Source organism: Orcinus orca, chromosome 19 (genome assembly GCF_937001465.1).
Source record: "Orcinus orca chromosome 19, mOrcOrc1.1, whole genome shotgun sequence".
NCBI classification, from domain to species: domain Eukaryota; kingdom Metazoa; phylum Chordata; class Mammalia; order Artiodactyla; family Delphinidae; genus Orcinus; species Orcinus orca.
In genome coordinates, this window is record NC_064577.1 from 18129237 (window position 1) to 18146103 (window position 16867).

General features: G+C 59.0%; 1 protein-coding gene across 1 annotated transcript in view; it reads left to right on the top strand.

Annotated features, from left to right (window-relative positions):
• The first annotated feature begins 3666 nt into the window (after positions 1–3666).
• LRRC75A (leucine rich repeat containing 75A) overlaps positions 3667–16867 on the top strand; it is a 35519-nt gene continuing 22318 nt past the window's right edge. Inside the window, exon 1 of the mRNA XM_004266813.4 lies at positions 3667–4023. Within this exon, the coding sequence (XP_004266861.1) occupies positions 3772–4023 (252 nt within the window). The 5' untranslated portion in view covers positions 3667–3771. The remainder of the gene's footprint in view (positions 4024–16867) is intronic.

Genomic DNA, 16867 nt, shown 5'->3' on the forward strand with positions numbered 1-16867 from the left:
GGGGCAAGACTGGCGGTGGGGAGACAAGTTAGAAAGAAGGCTATTGTGACGCAATGGTTGGGGTGAAAACGACAGGTCGTCCACAAGGCTGGGGCTGTACGGTGTAATGTGTATCCAGTAGGGTCCATGATATCAAGTCATATTCACAGCTAGGCTTTCAGGGTAGGCAGACCTGAGTGTGAATCCCCGCCCCGCCCATACTAACCTCCAGAGTCCATTTCCTCAGCTGTGAAGTCAGGACAATAGTAAGACCGACCTCACAGCTGTTGAAAGGATGAAAGAGCACTGTCCTGGAGAGCACAAAGCCCGAGACGGAGCACGCAGTGAACACACACAGATGAGAGCTACCACCCTGGGCACCATCACCTGGACTCGGGGACCAGACACAGATGCTCAGAGACCTGAGTGCACAGTGGCTCCAGGGTTTCTGGCTGCCGCTACTCACAGGAAACAGAGCCCAGAGTGGGCAGGTCGCAGGGCAGGCAGGTTGGGAAGGAGATGTGCTCGTTTGTGGAGTCTGAAGTACCCACTGGTGGAAGAGAGAATCCTCCACGGGCCTCTCTCACTCCTTCACATCTCGCCATGTGTGCCAGGAAGGCAGGGCCTGGCCACTTTGCATCTGGACCACTTCTCAGCGCTGTTTGTTTCCTCCTGGCTTGCTTACCGGCTTCCTGTATAAGCGGTAGATTCCCAAGCTGGGTGTCCTCCACCCTTGGTGGTGCAAACCCGCTGCGTGCGCAGAATCCCTCTGGGCCCAGCACACTGCTCCTGCAGGACTCAGAGGCCAGGGGAACTGATGCAAATATGCTGATGCTCACGCTAGGTGCGGTGGGTGCCTGAATAGAAAGTCCTGTGTCTCTGACCCAGCGTCATGTCTTCTGCCAGCAGCCAAGATTCAGTGACAGGTTAACTTAGCAGCTTGTGAGTTGGAGAGAGAGACTTAGAGTCATCAGTGTGTGCATGTCAGATGAAGCCATGAGTATAAATAACATTGCCTAGGGCTTCCCTGGTGGCTCAGTGGTTAAGAATCCGCCTGCTAATGCAGGGGACACAGGTTTGAGCCCTGGTCTGGGAAGATGCCACATGCCGCATCTAAGCAACTAAGCCTGCGCGCCACAGCTACTGAGCCTGCGTGCCACAGCTACTGAGCCTGCGTGCCACAACTACTGAAGCCCGTGCACCTAGAGCCCGTGCTCCGCAACAAGAGAAGCCACCACAATGAGAAGCCCGTGCACTGCAATGAAGAGTAGCCCTCGCTCGCTGCAACTAGAGAAAAGCCTGCGTGCAGCAACGAAGACCCGATGCAACCCAAAATTAATTAATTAATTTAAAGAAAAAAATATTGCCTAGGAAGAGGTCTGGGGTCGCACCCAGGGTAGCAGCAATGAGTAAAGGATACGGCTAAGAAAGGGAGCTCCCAGAGGACGTCAAGAAAGAAGCCTGGAGGAGAGCAGTTCCTTACAGGCCAAGGGAGTGCAGTTTCCATCAAAACAGAGTAGGCAACAGGATCAGATGATGCTTAAAAGTCAAGGAAGATGAAGACTGAAAGTAGTCACTGAGTTTAGCAACTAGGTCACTGGCAAGAGACATTTCAGTGACGTGGTGCGGCCAGAAGCCAAAGTGGAGTGGGTGAGGAATGAATGGACGTACATACAAGGTATCTCTAAGGAACTTGGCTGAGAAGAGAGAGATGGGGCCTTGGGAACCGGAGGGGTGGGAGCAAATACAAGTTTCCTTTCTAAATAGATGGAAGAGATTTGAGCAGATTACATACTGAGGAGAACAAGCCAGAAAAGAGGGAAAATTGGGGGTGAAATTAAGAGCAAGGAGAAGGATGGAACCAGGTCTCTGGAGGAGAGGAAGGGGGTGGCACTCAGATCCCAGCGGGGATGGCCTGGGCCCTCTTCCACTGAGATGGCATTGCTCCAGCCACACGCCCTCCCGCCGGCCAACCTGCCAGGGGAGTGGAGCCCAGCGTCCCTAGGGAGGGGCCTGGTCAGCACGTTTCCTGGAGGCCACTTTGCCTCGTGGTCCTGCAGGTTAGAGATGAGAGGCACCTAAGTGTTTCCTGGCCGGGGTTCTCTGGAGATGCCAACAGGTGTGTTCTACACACAAAGGGTGCAGGTGAATTTGGAAGGTGTCGCCCAGCCCTGCGAAGCCAGCCTTCAGGAAGACTGAGCGTTCTCTGCCGGCAGAGGTGGGCCCTTGCGAGTGGGGCGTCCAGAGGGCAGAAGAAGCCAGCTGGGGGACACACAGCCCGCCCTCCAGGTACTGGGGGCTGACCCAGCGTTCACTCACAGAGTGGGAGGAGGCGAGTCCTCTGTGGGGCACGTGCACCCTGCTTGGAGTTTCTGTACCCCTCCTCTTACCCTCCCAGCTCAGGGCACAGTGTTCTCCTCCCACGCGGCACAGGAGGGAGCTGAGGACTTGCCTGACGCTCCGGGCTCAGGACACAGTGGACTTCAGCTCTCTCTGATTCGGGATCCGACTCTCCTGCCCTACATCCCACGCTGTCCTTTCCCCCGAGCAGCACCCGGGGCCGGGGTCAGAGGCAAGGACACAACTGCTGCTCCTCCCGCAGCCGTGACCCTGAGACCAGGGTGGTCCGGGTCGCGACAGAGGAGGTCCCCAGGTGCCTGAGCCTTCTCTCTGGCAGGGCTGTGGTCAGCTTTCCTAGCGCCATCTGACCCCGGGGGATCTGCCGCACCAAGGGGGTGAGGGCTGGTCTGGCGTGGAGCCAGGAACGGAGGGGACGGTAGGAACGTGCCGTGGGGCTGCTTGCAGGCATGCTTCTGCTTTTTTGCACGGGGGTTACCCCCAGGCCCCTTCTCCAGAGGTGTGAGAGCGAGAGCAAGAGAAGACAGCTGTTCTTTGCACCTGGATGGTCCAAACCCTTTGACACTGACTGATGCCAGCAATGGGCTCTCCCTAAAAGAACACGCACACAACACGCAGCCTTGCACCTGGTTTCTGGTTCATGCACCACCGCCCGCCGCCACTGGCCGAGTCTCAAAGGAGTGTCCGTCAGAATCAGCCGAGAGGCTGGCTAAAAATGCAGCTCGCCAGGCCCCGCCGCGGAAACTGTCATCGGGCGGGTCTGGGGCGAGGCCCGGGAGTCTGCGTTCTCAACCAGCCCTCGGACGACTTGGGCTCTGATGCTCAGCGGCGCCCGCTTTGAGAAACCCGACTCCGGGGCTGAGACCCGCCCCCCCACCCCACAGCTTCCATGCTCCAAACCTTCCCCACGTCGCCGAGCGCACGGACCCCCTCCCCTACCCTCCCCTCCTATGGGCCTCACCCGCGCGCGGTCGTGGAAGCATCTGGGGAGAGTGGTGCCGGCCGGGAGGGAAGACCCCGGCCGCCCCCTTCGCCCCGCGCCACCGCCCGGGAGGCGCAGCGCGGCAGCCGGCAGGGGGCGCGGCGCGGGGACCCCACGGAGGGGGCGCCGGGCGGCCCAGCAGGAGCGGAGGAGCGGGGAGGGGAGGAGGGGGGCACGCGAGGCCTGGGAGGCGCGCGGCTGCGGAGCCGGGGGCGGGGCGGCCAGGCCGGGGCGGGGCCGGCGGGCGGGCGGCGAACGCCGGGGGAGCGCGCCCGGGGAGCGCGGAGGAGGAGCGCGGACGCCGCCGCCGACCCCGCCCGCCCGCGCGCAACAGTTCCCCGAAAGTTGCCGCCCGGGAGGCGCGCGCGCCGGGCGGCAGAGGGGCGGGCGGCGGCGGCGGGGACGCGGCGTCGCGGCCCGCCGCGGAGAGCGCGGGCGGCGGCGGCGGCGGCATGGGCACCCGGCAGACCAAGGGCAGCCTGGCGGAGAGAGCCAGCCCCGGCGCGGCGCCCGGCCCCCGCCGCGAGCGGCCCGACTTCTGGGCGTCGCTGCTGCTGCGCGCCGGGGACAAGGCGGGGCGCGCGGGCGCCGGCTCGGGGCTGCCCCCCTACCACCGGCGCGTCGGCATGGTCCAGGAGCTGCTGCGGATGGTGCGCCAGGGCCGGCGGGAGGAGGCGGGGACGCTGCTGCAGCACCTGCGCCAGGTGAGCGCCGGGAGGGGGCGCGGGGGCGCCCCGCCCCTTCCCGCAGAGGCCCCGGAGCGCCGAGGGGAACCGCCCGGGCCCCTGCTCGCGGGGATGGAGCCCGGTCTCGCCGCAGGTGCCTCGACGCTGCCCCTGAATTCGAGGCCTCAGGACAGGGCGGAGGAAGGCTGGCCCGGTGAGGCCCGGCTGAGGGGGACCTGTTGGAATAATGTCCCCGCTTCAGTCCTCCGCAGGCAAGGACTGAAGAAGGAGGAGGCTGGTCCCGGGGACGGTTCGTGGGAGGGGATGCCTGCCTGGGCCGAGGCGCTTTTCTTCCCCTCTACCCGCCGGCAGTCACCCCCGTCAAGGGTCCTCAAGGAATGCGCAGTCGTCAGCTTCCCCAGGGGGCGTCCAAGGGCGCAGCCCTGGGGCTGGTGAGATAGATGGCAGTCCCCAGGGGCTTTGCCCACCCGGGAGGCCTCCTGGAGAAGAGGCGTCCCGGATGGCGGTTCGGGTGGGCGACAAGGTTTTCTCTTCTGTGACTAACTTTGGCAGGCGCTCAGCCGGGGGCCCCCGCGGAGCAGTGGAGTGGGGCGGGGGGGGGGGCTGGACTGGGTTCCTGCGTGACTGTCTATCTGCAGGGACTTCAGGAGGCTGCCTGCACTCTGCCCTCAGCCTGTTCCCGTCCCTGCCCCGCTGGTTAGGGACCGTCCTTGCACATCTGGCTGGTCTCCTCTGCTTTGGGGCTGCCTTGGGGCTGACGCTGTCCCCCACCTCTCTTTGGCTTTTTTCCTTCCTCACTTTCTTTTGAGGGAGGGGGCGGCCTGCTCCGTGGATTTTGTGGAGTCGCAGAGAGCTGCATCCCCAGAGGTTGTCTTGGCGGGGCTTTGTGAGAGTAGCTGAGTCCAAGCCCGTATTCTTGCTAGATTGACCCCGTTAGTGGTGGAGTCCGGAGGGGATGGGGGAGGGGGCCTCTCGGGTGGCCTTTCTGAAGTTCTTCCATCACTGATGAGAGAGGCTGTAGGAGAACCTTCCCGGGAGGAGCTTCCAAAATCGAATCAGACCCACATCCCTCCTGGAGTCTGCAGCAGACCCCCAACCCCCTTTATATGTGGTGTGGGTTACCCTGGAGTGTATGTTCCCAAGGTGTGTGCTGTACAGGGAGAGGGAAGCAGAGGCTTCTGCTCTGGCCTCCACTTTCCCAAACAGCGTCCGGAAGGCTGCCTGAGATGCCACTGGATCCCCAGGTGCCTTCTCTGAGCCCAGTCATCAAAGAAAGATGATATTCCACACCACATAACTTTCTTGGTGTGTATTTCTTTGTCTTTCAAAAACTGGAAACCAGTGTATGGCCTCTGTGGAAACTGTTTTGCTTTCAAACGGCATAATGGATTTTCCAGACCATCATATCCATTTGCACACCAGACAGTGAGAAGGTTTTTCTGATCATGTGCTGTTCCCTCGCACCGGGGTGGGTGCTTCGGAGGATTCAGGACCGTGGAGGGGCTGACGGTGGAGGTCCAGACAAGCCCTTCTGGGAGGGTGAAAGAGCACAGTGCCGCCAGTCGGTCCGCTGGGGCCTGCGGGGTGAGGCAGACCCTCGAGGCTGAGTGTGATTCCACATCCTGGGGATGCTCGTTTCGGAGAGTAGATGCGTCCCTGTGACCCCCACAGGGTCCCTGAGACAGAGCATTTCTGGAGAGATAGTGCCTTGTTGTGTCCTGACACCCTTCTCAGTGGCAGGACTGCGAGGGCTGATGGAGGGCAGAGGTTAGCCAGGCTCACCCTTTTCTGTGAAAGCAGCAGCATAACTTGCCCTCCAGTTCCAGCCATGTGCTGGGCTTTCCTGACTTCTGGGTGAGGTCTGTGGGCCTCTCTGGAGCCAGTGACGGGCCTGCCCAAGGCGCCTGGAGAGCTGTGTTGCCTAGAACTTGCAGATCAGGGCCCCTCCAGGAAGTGGCGGTGGGCCCTGGGCGGTGTGGGAGGGGAGCCCCGGGTGTCCAAATGTCTGTGAGAAACCAAGAGGTGGTTTTTTAGGACCCTGAGGCTGTTTGGAGGAACGTAGGGCTGCATCTGTGCTGTGCACTGAAGTGGCTTTCTCCTAAATCGTATTTTCCTTTCGAGTTTCCTCCTCTAGGCTGGAGGTGGTGATGTTCAGAAAGGGAATGAGAAGTCACTGAGAGAGGTGCAAACACCCGGGGCCTCAGCGCGGGGGGGGGACCAGCAAGGCCTCGCCAGTAACAGTGGGCAGAGGCGGGGTGTGCAGAGCTCAGGGGCTGGTCCTGCTGGGATGCTGTCCCAGCCCCACAAGGCGCAGGGTGGCGTTGATGAAGAGAAACAGGCAGAGATGGTGGCAACCTGACAGCCACGGCGTCCGCACTTGCTCCTGTGTTTGACAACGTGTGTGGCTGCCCAGAGCCCGAGGGGGGAGGAGGCTGGAGGTCCTCAGTCCCTGTGGTTCTTCACCCTCTCGAGTCCGTGAGCTTTTTGTGGCCCTGAAAGAGTTCTAGACACTCTTCCCAGACCAGTGCAGCAACATTCACAATCTTGCAAGTATTTCGGAGGGTTCGCAGACCCCAAGTTCAGGATATGCCCCCATCTGGGACCTCCCCTCCCCCGACCATGTGACTTGCTACAGGCTCAGGATGTGGAACTAGAGACCCCGGGACCACGTGTGGCGATTCACAGTGGGCTGAAGGATGGTGGCTGCCGCTTCTGAATCTAGGATTCTTTCCAACCTGAGATTTGGGGGGTGGTTTCCCTGATGGGAGACTCTCCAGCCTGTCCGAGCCTGTCCCTTGCCAGAGAGGAATCAGAAGGCCTCCTTAATGTTAAGGATGCCGAGCTGTGCTGGGGGTGCAGGCAGGATGCCAGGAAGCTGCCAGCTGCCTGGAAGGAGCAGAGAGCCGCCCCCTTCCCTGTAGGAGCCGTGTCATCTCAGTAAGAGCCTGGGGCCAAGGGTCAGCTCGGGCAGCTTGCCTTCCTTCCGGTCCTCAGTCTGCTTTGACCTTGGACCCAGCTGATAACCTCTGTGTGGTGTTTCCTTGTTTCCCAGAGGGCATCTGAGGTACTGAGCAGAGCAAATGCTACAAAGTGTGTGAAATTGCCTTGGCTCTGCAAATCAAGACTCGTTCTCCCGGCCACGATGATAAGAAACAGGAGAATCTGCTTGGGGTCTGGGCGGGCTGCGGGCAGGGTCTCACACCCTTTCTCCGGCCGGGCCCAGGATGTTTCAGATTCTGTCTACCTGACCAGGGCTCAGTCGGGGTCAAAAGCTCACTGCAAGTTCAGAAGCAGTGTGGGGCGGCGTGGGGATGAAAGAAGTCAGCTGTGGATAGAAGAGGCCGCTCCTCTCCCCTCCCCCGGCCCCGTTCCTGCAGGCCTCACCCTTCCCCAGATGTTGCTTCCTAAGTCTTATGCTCACACTTGCCATCTTCAAGGAGCCCTGAGGAAGAAGTAACCTTTAGTCATGGAGAGAGGGCAAGTGCCGAGCTACAAGGGAGGTGGGGTGTCATCTCTTCAGAGCAGTGGTTTCTCTGAGTCCCCAGATCCCAGACTGGGCCATCAGCCAGCTTCCCGGAGCACCAGAGGAAGGGCTCAGTTTCCCCGGGACACCCCAGGCTGAGGTGGCTGCCTCCTCCCTGCTTTCCCATAAAGAGGGTCTGGTCGGGTTGGCTTATTGCCCCTCAGTGTGGCGCAGCCCTGCTGAGCAGAGCTGTGCCAGGCTTAGCCCGACGCTGTGGCCCCTGGGAACGTGAGCCTCACCAGCAGTGCAGAAAGGAACCCTCAGCAACGAGGATGTCTGGCTGCCCCAGGAGGCTGGCTAAGGGGCGAGCACGCGGAGGGCCCTTGGGAACCTGGAGGTTGGGTGCTTTTTCCTCCGACAACCCCCCAAGAGGATTGCTTAGGCGAGCAGCTTGGAAGGCCACCAGACAACGAGCAGGGAGTTCCGCACCCTCAGCCTCGATCTCGTTCTTCTCCACCTGGGATGCACTTCCTCATTTCCGCGGAATGCTCCTTACCTTTCCAAGGCCACCCTTCTGAGCCACGTCAGCCCAGGGCTCTGAGATCCGGGTGCCGGTTAGGCTGTGTGGATTTAATCGTCCCTACAGACGTAGGTTTCCCCGCTGTCCATTTTTGTTTGTCAGGCTATGTCACATGCTCCCTGAGGGTGGAGACCCCACCACGGCCTTTGTGTTGAACACCAGCTGCTGCAATCTCGAGTGAGTCGTGTGCTGGGGATGCACTGTCACGGCATGTCCTCGGCAAGCCCTTGGATCTGGGCTGTGCGTCCAGGGGCTTATTTGCCCGGCCGGCTGGTACGGTCGTGAGATCTGGCGAGTTTGCTGTCATTTGGTTGGATTCCTGGGAGCCGTGTCCATAGGAATCGGCTGTGGCCTGGCGGCCCGCCAGGCGGTGGTGTTCTTGGAGAGGGGAGTGGCATGGTGCCCGGCCTCCGAGGGCTCCGTGGGGATCCCGCTCGGCAGGTGCAGCGCAGGGCCTCTGCTGAGGTGGCGGGAGAGAGTGGAGCCTGACTGGAGGCTGGCCTCCACGTTCCTCACTCGCTGCTTGTGCTGAATCATGTTTGTTCCATCCGCAAAGAGAAACCTGCCTTTTTAAACGCTGCTGCTCTCTGACCGGGCTGGGCATTTCCAGGGCTGCAGAAGCAGGAGGAATCCCATGCCAGGGCCTGCTCTACTGGTTTCCAAGGCCAGGACACGGCCACCTCAGTATGGCCGGGGGGCGGGGAGACGGCAGGGCCGGGGCTGGGCCAGCTATCCTGGCTTCAGGTCTGGTGCGGAGGGGGCCCTCTGCTAGAGCTAATGCCCGCCCCCTCAGAGATGCCCACAAACAGCCTGGGCTCCACCGCGGACCCCCACCCCCCCGCCTTGCCTAACGCCGCCTTGGGGCATCGGGGCACCCTCCCCTTGCCCAGAGTCATTTCATTTCCAAGTGCACTTTGCTGGCAGAGGCCACAGATCGTATACCGGGCACAGGAAATCCTTGAGAGGATTTTAAGCTTGTCCTCAGGGACGCTCCCCACCCCCGCCCCACCCCCCGACAGTGTCCTCGCTCAGGAGCCAGCAGGGTCTGGCTCAGACCTCTCGAGTCATCCTGCCAGTAACCGGAGGCATTGTTGGTACAGCCTCCCCCATCCTCAGGGTTCCAGCGGCTGCGCCAGTCCGCCCACACAGCCCACACACGCCTGCAGGCCGGAGCCACCTGCAGAAGGGTTATCCAGGTGATTAGGGTTTCTCCCCATCGGGGTGCCCAAGGGGTGGGGTCAACATCCGGGGAGATCCCCACCCCGAGTGGAGGTGTCAGCCAGCCGTCTGCCCCCGTCACTTTCCCGCCAGGAGCAGCACCGCAGGCGGCCTGTGACAAGGGTGACCCCCCCACCCTATGCTGCGTGCCCTGGCCTTCCGGCTGTGTCACATCCACTCTCCTCAGGAGAAACTGGGGGTGGGAGCCGTTGTGTAAACCGGCGGGCCCCATCACTGTCGCTGGGAGAGTCCGCTGTTCTGATGAGAGCAGTGACCTTGACGGGCCAAGCGGGGCGGGGGCCGGGCCTTACAGTGCCTGCTTTCCTCCCCACCCCACCCACTGGCCCGAGCAGAGCCCACGTGGCTCTCTGGGAACATTTCCCAGCCTCTTTTTTTTTTTTAACTTTTATTAGCTCAAACTCCTGGCTGCTGCAGCCATATGGAGTTCTGCCGAAGGCTGCTGCTCAAGGGATGTGGCATTTTGATGTTTCTAACTTCATCTTAACCAGGATAGACGCAGAGTCGGGCGAGAGTGGAGGATGTCAGTGTTTGCCTGCAGGGTGGCCTCACGTTGGACCTGAGGTCTCTGCCCACCTCCAGGGCTGCCCCTGCCTGCTCTGGCCTCCGCCTCCCGGCCTCTGTCTGCCTCTCTCCTGCCCGCCTCCTGGGCCTTCTCTGTGTCTCTCCCTCTCCCTGGGCGAGAAGCAGACTTTTCGTCTCTGTTATTTGGCCCCATCTTGTTCAGCTTCCCTCTGCAGCCGCCACGCCCCAGCCTCCATGTCAGGAAGGCAGCCATGGGGGCCGTGAGAACTGGAGGGAGTCAGTGGCGGGGGGGGGTTGGTTGTCTGGTCTGGTCGGTGCCCGGTGCCTTGGGCGGGAGGTCAGGCGCTGGAGACACCCCTCCCGCCTGCGTGCTGCTTCCCAGCCCATAAAGCATTTTCTCCTGTTTATCTTGCTCCTTAAATAGTCTTGTGAGGTCAGCAGCATATTGCTTAAAGCAAAAAATGGTGGGTTTTCTTTTTTAATATTATAAAAGCAGCGCATCATCATTGTACGAAAACAAGAAAATACAGATGAGCAAAACTAAGACCTGAGAGTGTTTCACGTGTCCCACGGTCTAGTGCCCGCTCTTCCAGGCAGTGGTCTAGGCCCCGGGAGGCAGAAGAGACGGTAGTAATTGTCCCCCCACCTCATGGAGGGGTTGTGAGGATCCAGGAGGCCGGTGCTGGTGCAGGTGCTTAGCGGGGCTCCGAGAAAGGGCTCCGCTCTGGTGGTCGCCTTCACTGGGAACTGGGGGGACCTCGGCTCTGGTCCCGGCTCAGGCTCTAACTTGCCAGCCCCTTCCCTTCTCTGGTCTCAGTTTCCCCACCAACAAAGTGAAGGGCTGTGTGGCTGAGATGACCACTGAGGTTCCCTGCCACCACGCAGGTTCCACCAGGCTCCCGTGGATTCAGGGATGGACTCGTTCATTCCCACATGAGCCGGATTCACAGTCGTGCACTGATGTCACTCCCTTGTCCCCACCTTGTACAAGAGCTGGGACACGGGGAGGGGCTTCTGGAGGGAAGCAGACCCCTGGGGCTGACCTCCGCACACCGGCACAAACCCTTCCTCCCTCGGGGCTCCCAAATGGACCAGGAGCTGGGCTGGGAGCTGCAGGGCGCCAGCCCCCCACTTCCTAGTTGGGGCTTTGTCTCACCTGCCCTGCCTGGTCCCTCCCAGCGGTCCTGGTGCTCAGGCCTGTGCCTCTCCTGTCCATGCCCCCTGTCCCCCAGCACGTTCTCCGTGTGGTACTTTTTCAGTGGTTTGTTTGTTAAAGTGGGATGATGTGGCAGTGGAGGCCCAGATGAAGTTGGAGGAGGTGGAGAGTGGAGCACAGCCCGAGGAGAGGGTGGTCCCCGCACAGTGGAGCGTGGCCACGCCCCTGCTCCCGGCAACCAAGGACTCTGGGGGCGTGAAGGCCATTCAGTGAGTGAGTCCAGGTGGCCCAGTGGTGCCTCATCACTTCAGTCCTTCAGTGAGATGTAAGGCAGCTCCTGGCGCATACAGTACCTTTGTGAGAAGTAGAAGACGACACCTCTCTGGTTGGCAGAGACAAAGTCAAGGCTTGGTGAGTTCAGCCCCACCCAGACACCCTTGTGCAGTGTGCATCCTGCACAGCTGTACTTAGCATCCTTGGTGAAGGTGCACAGAAGTTCAGTCTTTATCAGCTGAAGCCAGTCAGGAGGCTCACCCCTTCTCCCATTTGCCCCCTCGGGCATGGCCTTCCTACATCACCTACGGCAGGGAACAGTGCAATGTCAGCCAGAACATGATTTCTGCCTCTGAGCTGAACGCTTGCCCTCTCCCTCCTGAATCAGGGAGCTGAAACGATTGGGTATCTTCTTCTAGAAGGTTCCAGATCAACACTCCTGCCTCTCCAAGGGCGTTGGACAGATGCAAAGACATCAGTGAGTCTGGAGTCAGGCTCAGGGGGGAGCATCAGGGGGGACACAGGTAGATCAGAGAGTCCTTCCTTGCTGGGCTCCCAAGGACTCCAGCCCCTCGCCCATGTCCTGGGGACCAGGAATCCCTCCCCAGCTTCCCAGACTGTTTGCATCCCCGCCTCCGCTGATTCTGGGGGAAACTAGATCTGGATGCTTGCACCCCCTGTAAATAACCTCCACGTCTCCAGATGAAATAACTCCCTTCAGTTTAGTTTTTCCTAGTACGAGCCAGTCTTCGAACTTCTTACCATTCTCATCGGCCGATCTACGTTTTCTATTTTCTTCTGCAGTTGCGGAGTTTCGGGGTTTCCAAACAGCTGCCAGCCCAGGGACCATCGGGAGGAGGGAGGTTCTCGGAGATGGAAGCTCAGACACAAGTTTCCAAGTTACCTGTTCTGAGAATTCCCATCTCTCCAGAAATCACCTGCTGGTTGAGAATCGGCCCAGTCAAGCAGGGGGAGAATAATAGAGATGTTTTCGGTGTGACACATCTCAGTGGGAGGCTGGTCCACGCGCGAGGGCCTAGAAGTGGGCACTGTGAGGGGGCCAGAGGCTCAGGAAGTTGGGGGAGCAGGCCTGGAATAGGAGAGGGGGCAGCAGGATGGAACTGGAGAAACCGTTTTGGAAAGCTGGCAGGAGCTGGCCAGGAAACCCAAAGGAGCAGAGGCAGCTGGCTGGGGACGTGAGAGCCGGTGTGTTGCGCCTGGGCCAGGCTTCGGTGGGGAGACGCCACCAAGGAAATCCTGTGGGCAGAACCCAGGGACCCTGGGACCGGGAGAGAGACCTGGGACCCGGGCAGGAGGCTCTGGGCCTCCACGGGCCTGTCACTTTGGCCCTTTCACTTCACCCACTTCCACCTCCACCCCGGCCCTCCCAGGGTCCCCGGAAGCTGTGGACAAACTTGGTGACCTCCCAGAGACCAGGCAAAGGCCCTCCCTCCCCAAGGACACTGCCCCTTGCAGCCTTTGAGGCTCACTGATTCTTTCTTGTTGCTGCTGGTTGTGGCCCCTGGTTCTTCCACTTGTGGGGCAGTGAGGCCCCGAGGCAGGGCCTTGAGATGGGGAAGAGTCCACCTGGCCAGGGCTCCTTCCTTGGGTCCACTCCTGCCCCACCCCCCGCTGCCCAGAGAAAAGGTCTTGGGGAAATCAGCTGAGCTGGAGCGCAGGCAGGCAGGGCCTCGCCGCAGCCGTGGACCTGGGGGACCTCTTACCCCTGCACTTGGGTGTGAGCTGCATTCGAGCTGGACTCCCTGTCCTGTGTGACTCATCTATGCTTCCCCAGATTCTCGGAGGCTGTGCCCGGGCCTTGCCTCTGACCTAGAGATTTAAAGTGGTAAAGACCCCTAGTCTGGGGGAGGGGGTTGATTTTATGTGCCATCTCGGCAAGGCCATGGTACCCAGTTTTTGGTCAAATGTGAGTCTAGATACTGCCGCAAAGATATTTTTTAGATGAGATTAACGTGCAATCAGTCAACCTTGTGTAAAGCGGGTGACCTTGTGTAGTGTGGGTCGGCCTCAGGCGATCAGTTGAAGTCCCTGGAGAGAAAAGGCGGAGGAATTCTGCCCCAGGCTGCCTGCCCTCAGACCTGCCAGCTCCCACAGTCACTATTCCTCACGCCTCCCTCTCTCTCTCACACACCCCTCTTATCAGGTCTGTTCCTCTGGAGAACGCTGACTGTTACACTTGTCTTCCAAGGGCTGATGTCTGGCGGAGGCGGGTAAGGAACTTCTGGAGGCCCCCGCGGCCCCCCCCGCACTGCCACTGGATCGCAACCCTCCGGTCCTCGACTTCTCACTCTGAGAAGTGGGCTGTCCCATGCAGCCTGTCCTGCTTGGAAAGCAGGTTGTCAGGGAGCCAGAGGAGCCTTGAAGTCACTCCTCCACCCCTTCTTCTTCTGCATTTCCTTCCACAATGGACCAAACCTTTTATTTAAAATGGACAACAGTAACCACATGGAAAGACAAATGGGCTTAAATGCATTCACCGAAAGCCATCAACAAAGGATTATCTCCCAAGCATAGATCAGGAGGACGCGGGGTGGATGACAGTGCTGAGAATCTGTGGAATGTAGGAGCGGGTGGACCTCAGGGACCGGCTGGCCCCAGCCTTTCTGCAGAATCATAAGCCCACAAGGTGCTCTGGGGAGCGGGAGGCTGGAAAATAAGTTTGGGAAGTAGCGCGAATGCTCCCAGCCTTTCAGTCTTAAAGCGGTGGCTGAAACATCGGACGGGAGCAGGGCGCAGGGGTGGGGGGCACGTTCCTGGGGCCACACAGTGACCTAGGGGCTACCTCAGGCCTGGAGCCTGGGGGGCTCCTGCCCCGCCCTGAGCAGAGCCTGGGTGGACCTGGCTGTAGGGGCAGGGGGCAGAGCAAACCCTCTTCAGGCCTGCTGTGCCTCCCGGCTGATTTTATGTTTTTCTGAAGAGAAAGCAGCCTTTTATTTATTTGTTGCTACTGCTGTTTCTTGGATTTTAATTGCATTACACTTGGCCATGGTCAAACATCTGTTTCCAGAGGCCTGCTTTGTGCAGAGAGTGTCGTTTTTAAAGACCTCAAAGTTAAAACACAAATAACGTGCAGCCGTGAAGCCAGCACACTGCGTGCTGGCAGGAAGAGCAGACCCACCAGGCACTTGTCACAGTTAAGGAGGGTCGCCTGCCAGGGTGCCCACCTTCAAACCCTGCAGGGTCGGTGGTCGTGGAGGGGCAGGAGCCCCCAGCCGCCCCTGGGGGACGGCGGCCCTGCGGTGGGACGAGAGAACCGGCCTCGCCCCTCAGCTGGACAGGCAAGCGGGCAGGGCAGCGGCGGCCGGTGGCCCGAGGGGCAGCGCCCACCCTGGAGCCGGCGGGAGCAGCCTTGCCAGCAAGCAGGCCAATGCCAGCGGGTTTCTTTCAGGGAGAGGCCAACGCGGCAGTAGCTTTTATGACTTCTTCAAGTTTGCTTTGCCGTTTGGTGTTTCTGAAGTCTGAGAGTGTGTGTGTGTGTGTGTGTGTGTGTGTGTGTGTGTGTGTGTGTGTGTGTGTGTGTGCGTGCGTGCGTGCGCGCGCGCACGCGCACGCCTCTGGCCTCTCTTCCCGGGGACGGGCTACACTGGACACACAAACACAAAGACAGCTGCCCGCCCGGACCTCGGCCTCATTGTCGTGTCCCTGGGAGGTTTATGGTGTCCTTGGGGCGTGTTTGTGCACACACACCACACACACACATACACACACATATATACAGACACACGCAGTACTCATGGGTGCTAGATTTTCTCAGTTACGATTCAACATACTGAACTAAAAAGTGTTAAAGCCTACTGTTTCCCTAAGATTTTAAGTCTAAGCTACAAATGCCATTCTGTTTATGAATCTAGTAGATTTAAATAATCACATTTAAGGGTAGCGGGCTTATAACTTTGTTAAGTTTCTTTCAATATCTTAGTGATTTCGCAAATTTAATATATCCAGTTTTCTTAAGTTTATAAGTAGCCGTCCTAAAAAGCGGGACTTTCCCAAGCTCCCGCACAGTTCTTAAAATGCAATAAGCTTATAAATACGGTGAATATTAAATTCTGTTAGACATTTCGAAACTGTCACAAACTCGGCCAGATCCTCCTTCAGCGTCCTGCTTAAAATCATAAGCCTAAAGTCAGTTACTCACTTTCCCCTTTCAGATCGGAATTGCGGGCCTTATCTGTTAGGTGATTCTCTGAAGTGTTACAAGTGTGTGAAGCGTCAGATTTATGAATTTCTGGGTGCATCTGAGCCGCATTACTCCAGTGTCTGCCGGTGTAATTCAACGCCTCCGGGGTTAAGAGGCAGCGGATGAGCCCAAGAGCGACCTTCTGTCCTCAGTACCCCGAACTGCGCCCCCTCCAACTCCCCTGTCCGGGCGGCTTCACCGCTGGGCTGGATTCTGTCTGCTGCTGTTCCTTTCATCTGTCCTCCCCTGTTCCTCCTGCCCTCAGGGCCCCACCTCTTCAGCTGTTTAGCGGTGTCCTCTTGGATGGTGAACACCCCACGCCCTTGGCTCCGGGATCGTGCATCCCAGGGGGCCCGAAGAAAGAGTCCTTAGCAGCGACCTTCCCTCCTGGTACAGAACTCCTGCTACAGCAGCACTAAGGGATCTCTCCCCACTGCTTACATAGTTCCAGTGTCTGTGAACTCACTACTTGATTTTTTTTAAATTGTGGTAAAGTGTAGATAACATAAAACTTACCATTTTAACCACTTTTACGTGTACAGTTCAGTGGCCTTAAGCACATCTACAGTGTTGTGCAACCATTCATCTACAGAGCGCTTCATTTTCCCAAACTGAAACTCTGTCCCCATTAAACACTAATTCCCCATCCCCTTCTCCCCAGCCCCCGGCACCCTCCATCCTCCCTTCTGGATTGGACTCCTCTAGGGACCTCATACGAGTGGAATCGTACAGTATGTGTCCTTCTGTGACCGCCTTATTTCATTTAGCATCTTGTCCTCCCGGTTCATCCTGTTGCAGTGCGTGTCAGGATTCCCTTTCCCACTTGTTTTTAAATGTTCTTTCTTACACTGGGCTGGAAACCGTCTTAGGGGATGTGGTTCTATAGGGAGCATTTCTTTTTTTTTTTTTTTTGGCTGTGCCACCCAGCTTGCGGGATCTTAGTTAACCCTGTCCAGGCATTGAACCCCGGGCCCTCGGGAGTGAAAGCACGGAGTCCTAGCCACTGGAGCGCCAGGAAATTCCCTACAGGGAGCATCTCTGACTAGCCCAGTCCCACCTCTGGGAGCAGACAGCAAAGGAGAGTGTGTCGGGGGTACACGCATCCAGAGAGGACCCAGGGCTGGTGGAGGCAGCAAGGAGGTTTCTGCCGATAACGGTCCCAGTTGCCCACAGCTGTGCTCCTGGATGAGGTCAGCACAGGCCAGAGGAGGAAAGGGGTCCCCGCCCACTTGCCCTAACCTTTTCGCCTTGGTGCGTCCCCTGGGGAAAATGCCACCGCTGTTTCCATCCGCTGTATTAGTTTCCTAGGGCTGCCGTCACAGACGACCACTGTTTTGGTGGCTTCGAACGACAGAAACTTCTTCTCTCACAGCTCTGGAGACCAGAAGCTTCAAATCAAGGTGTGGGCAGGCCACCCTCCCTTGAGAG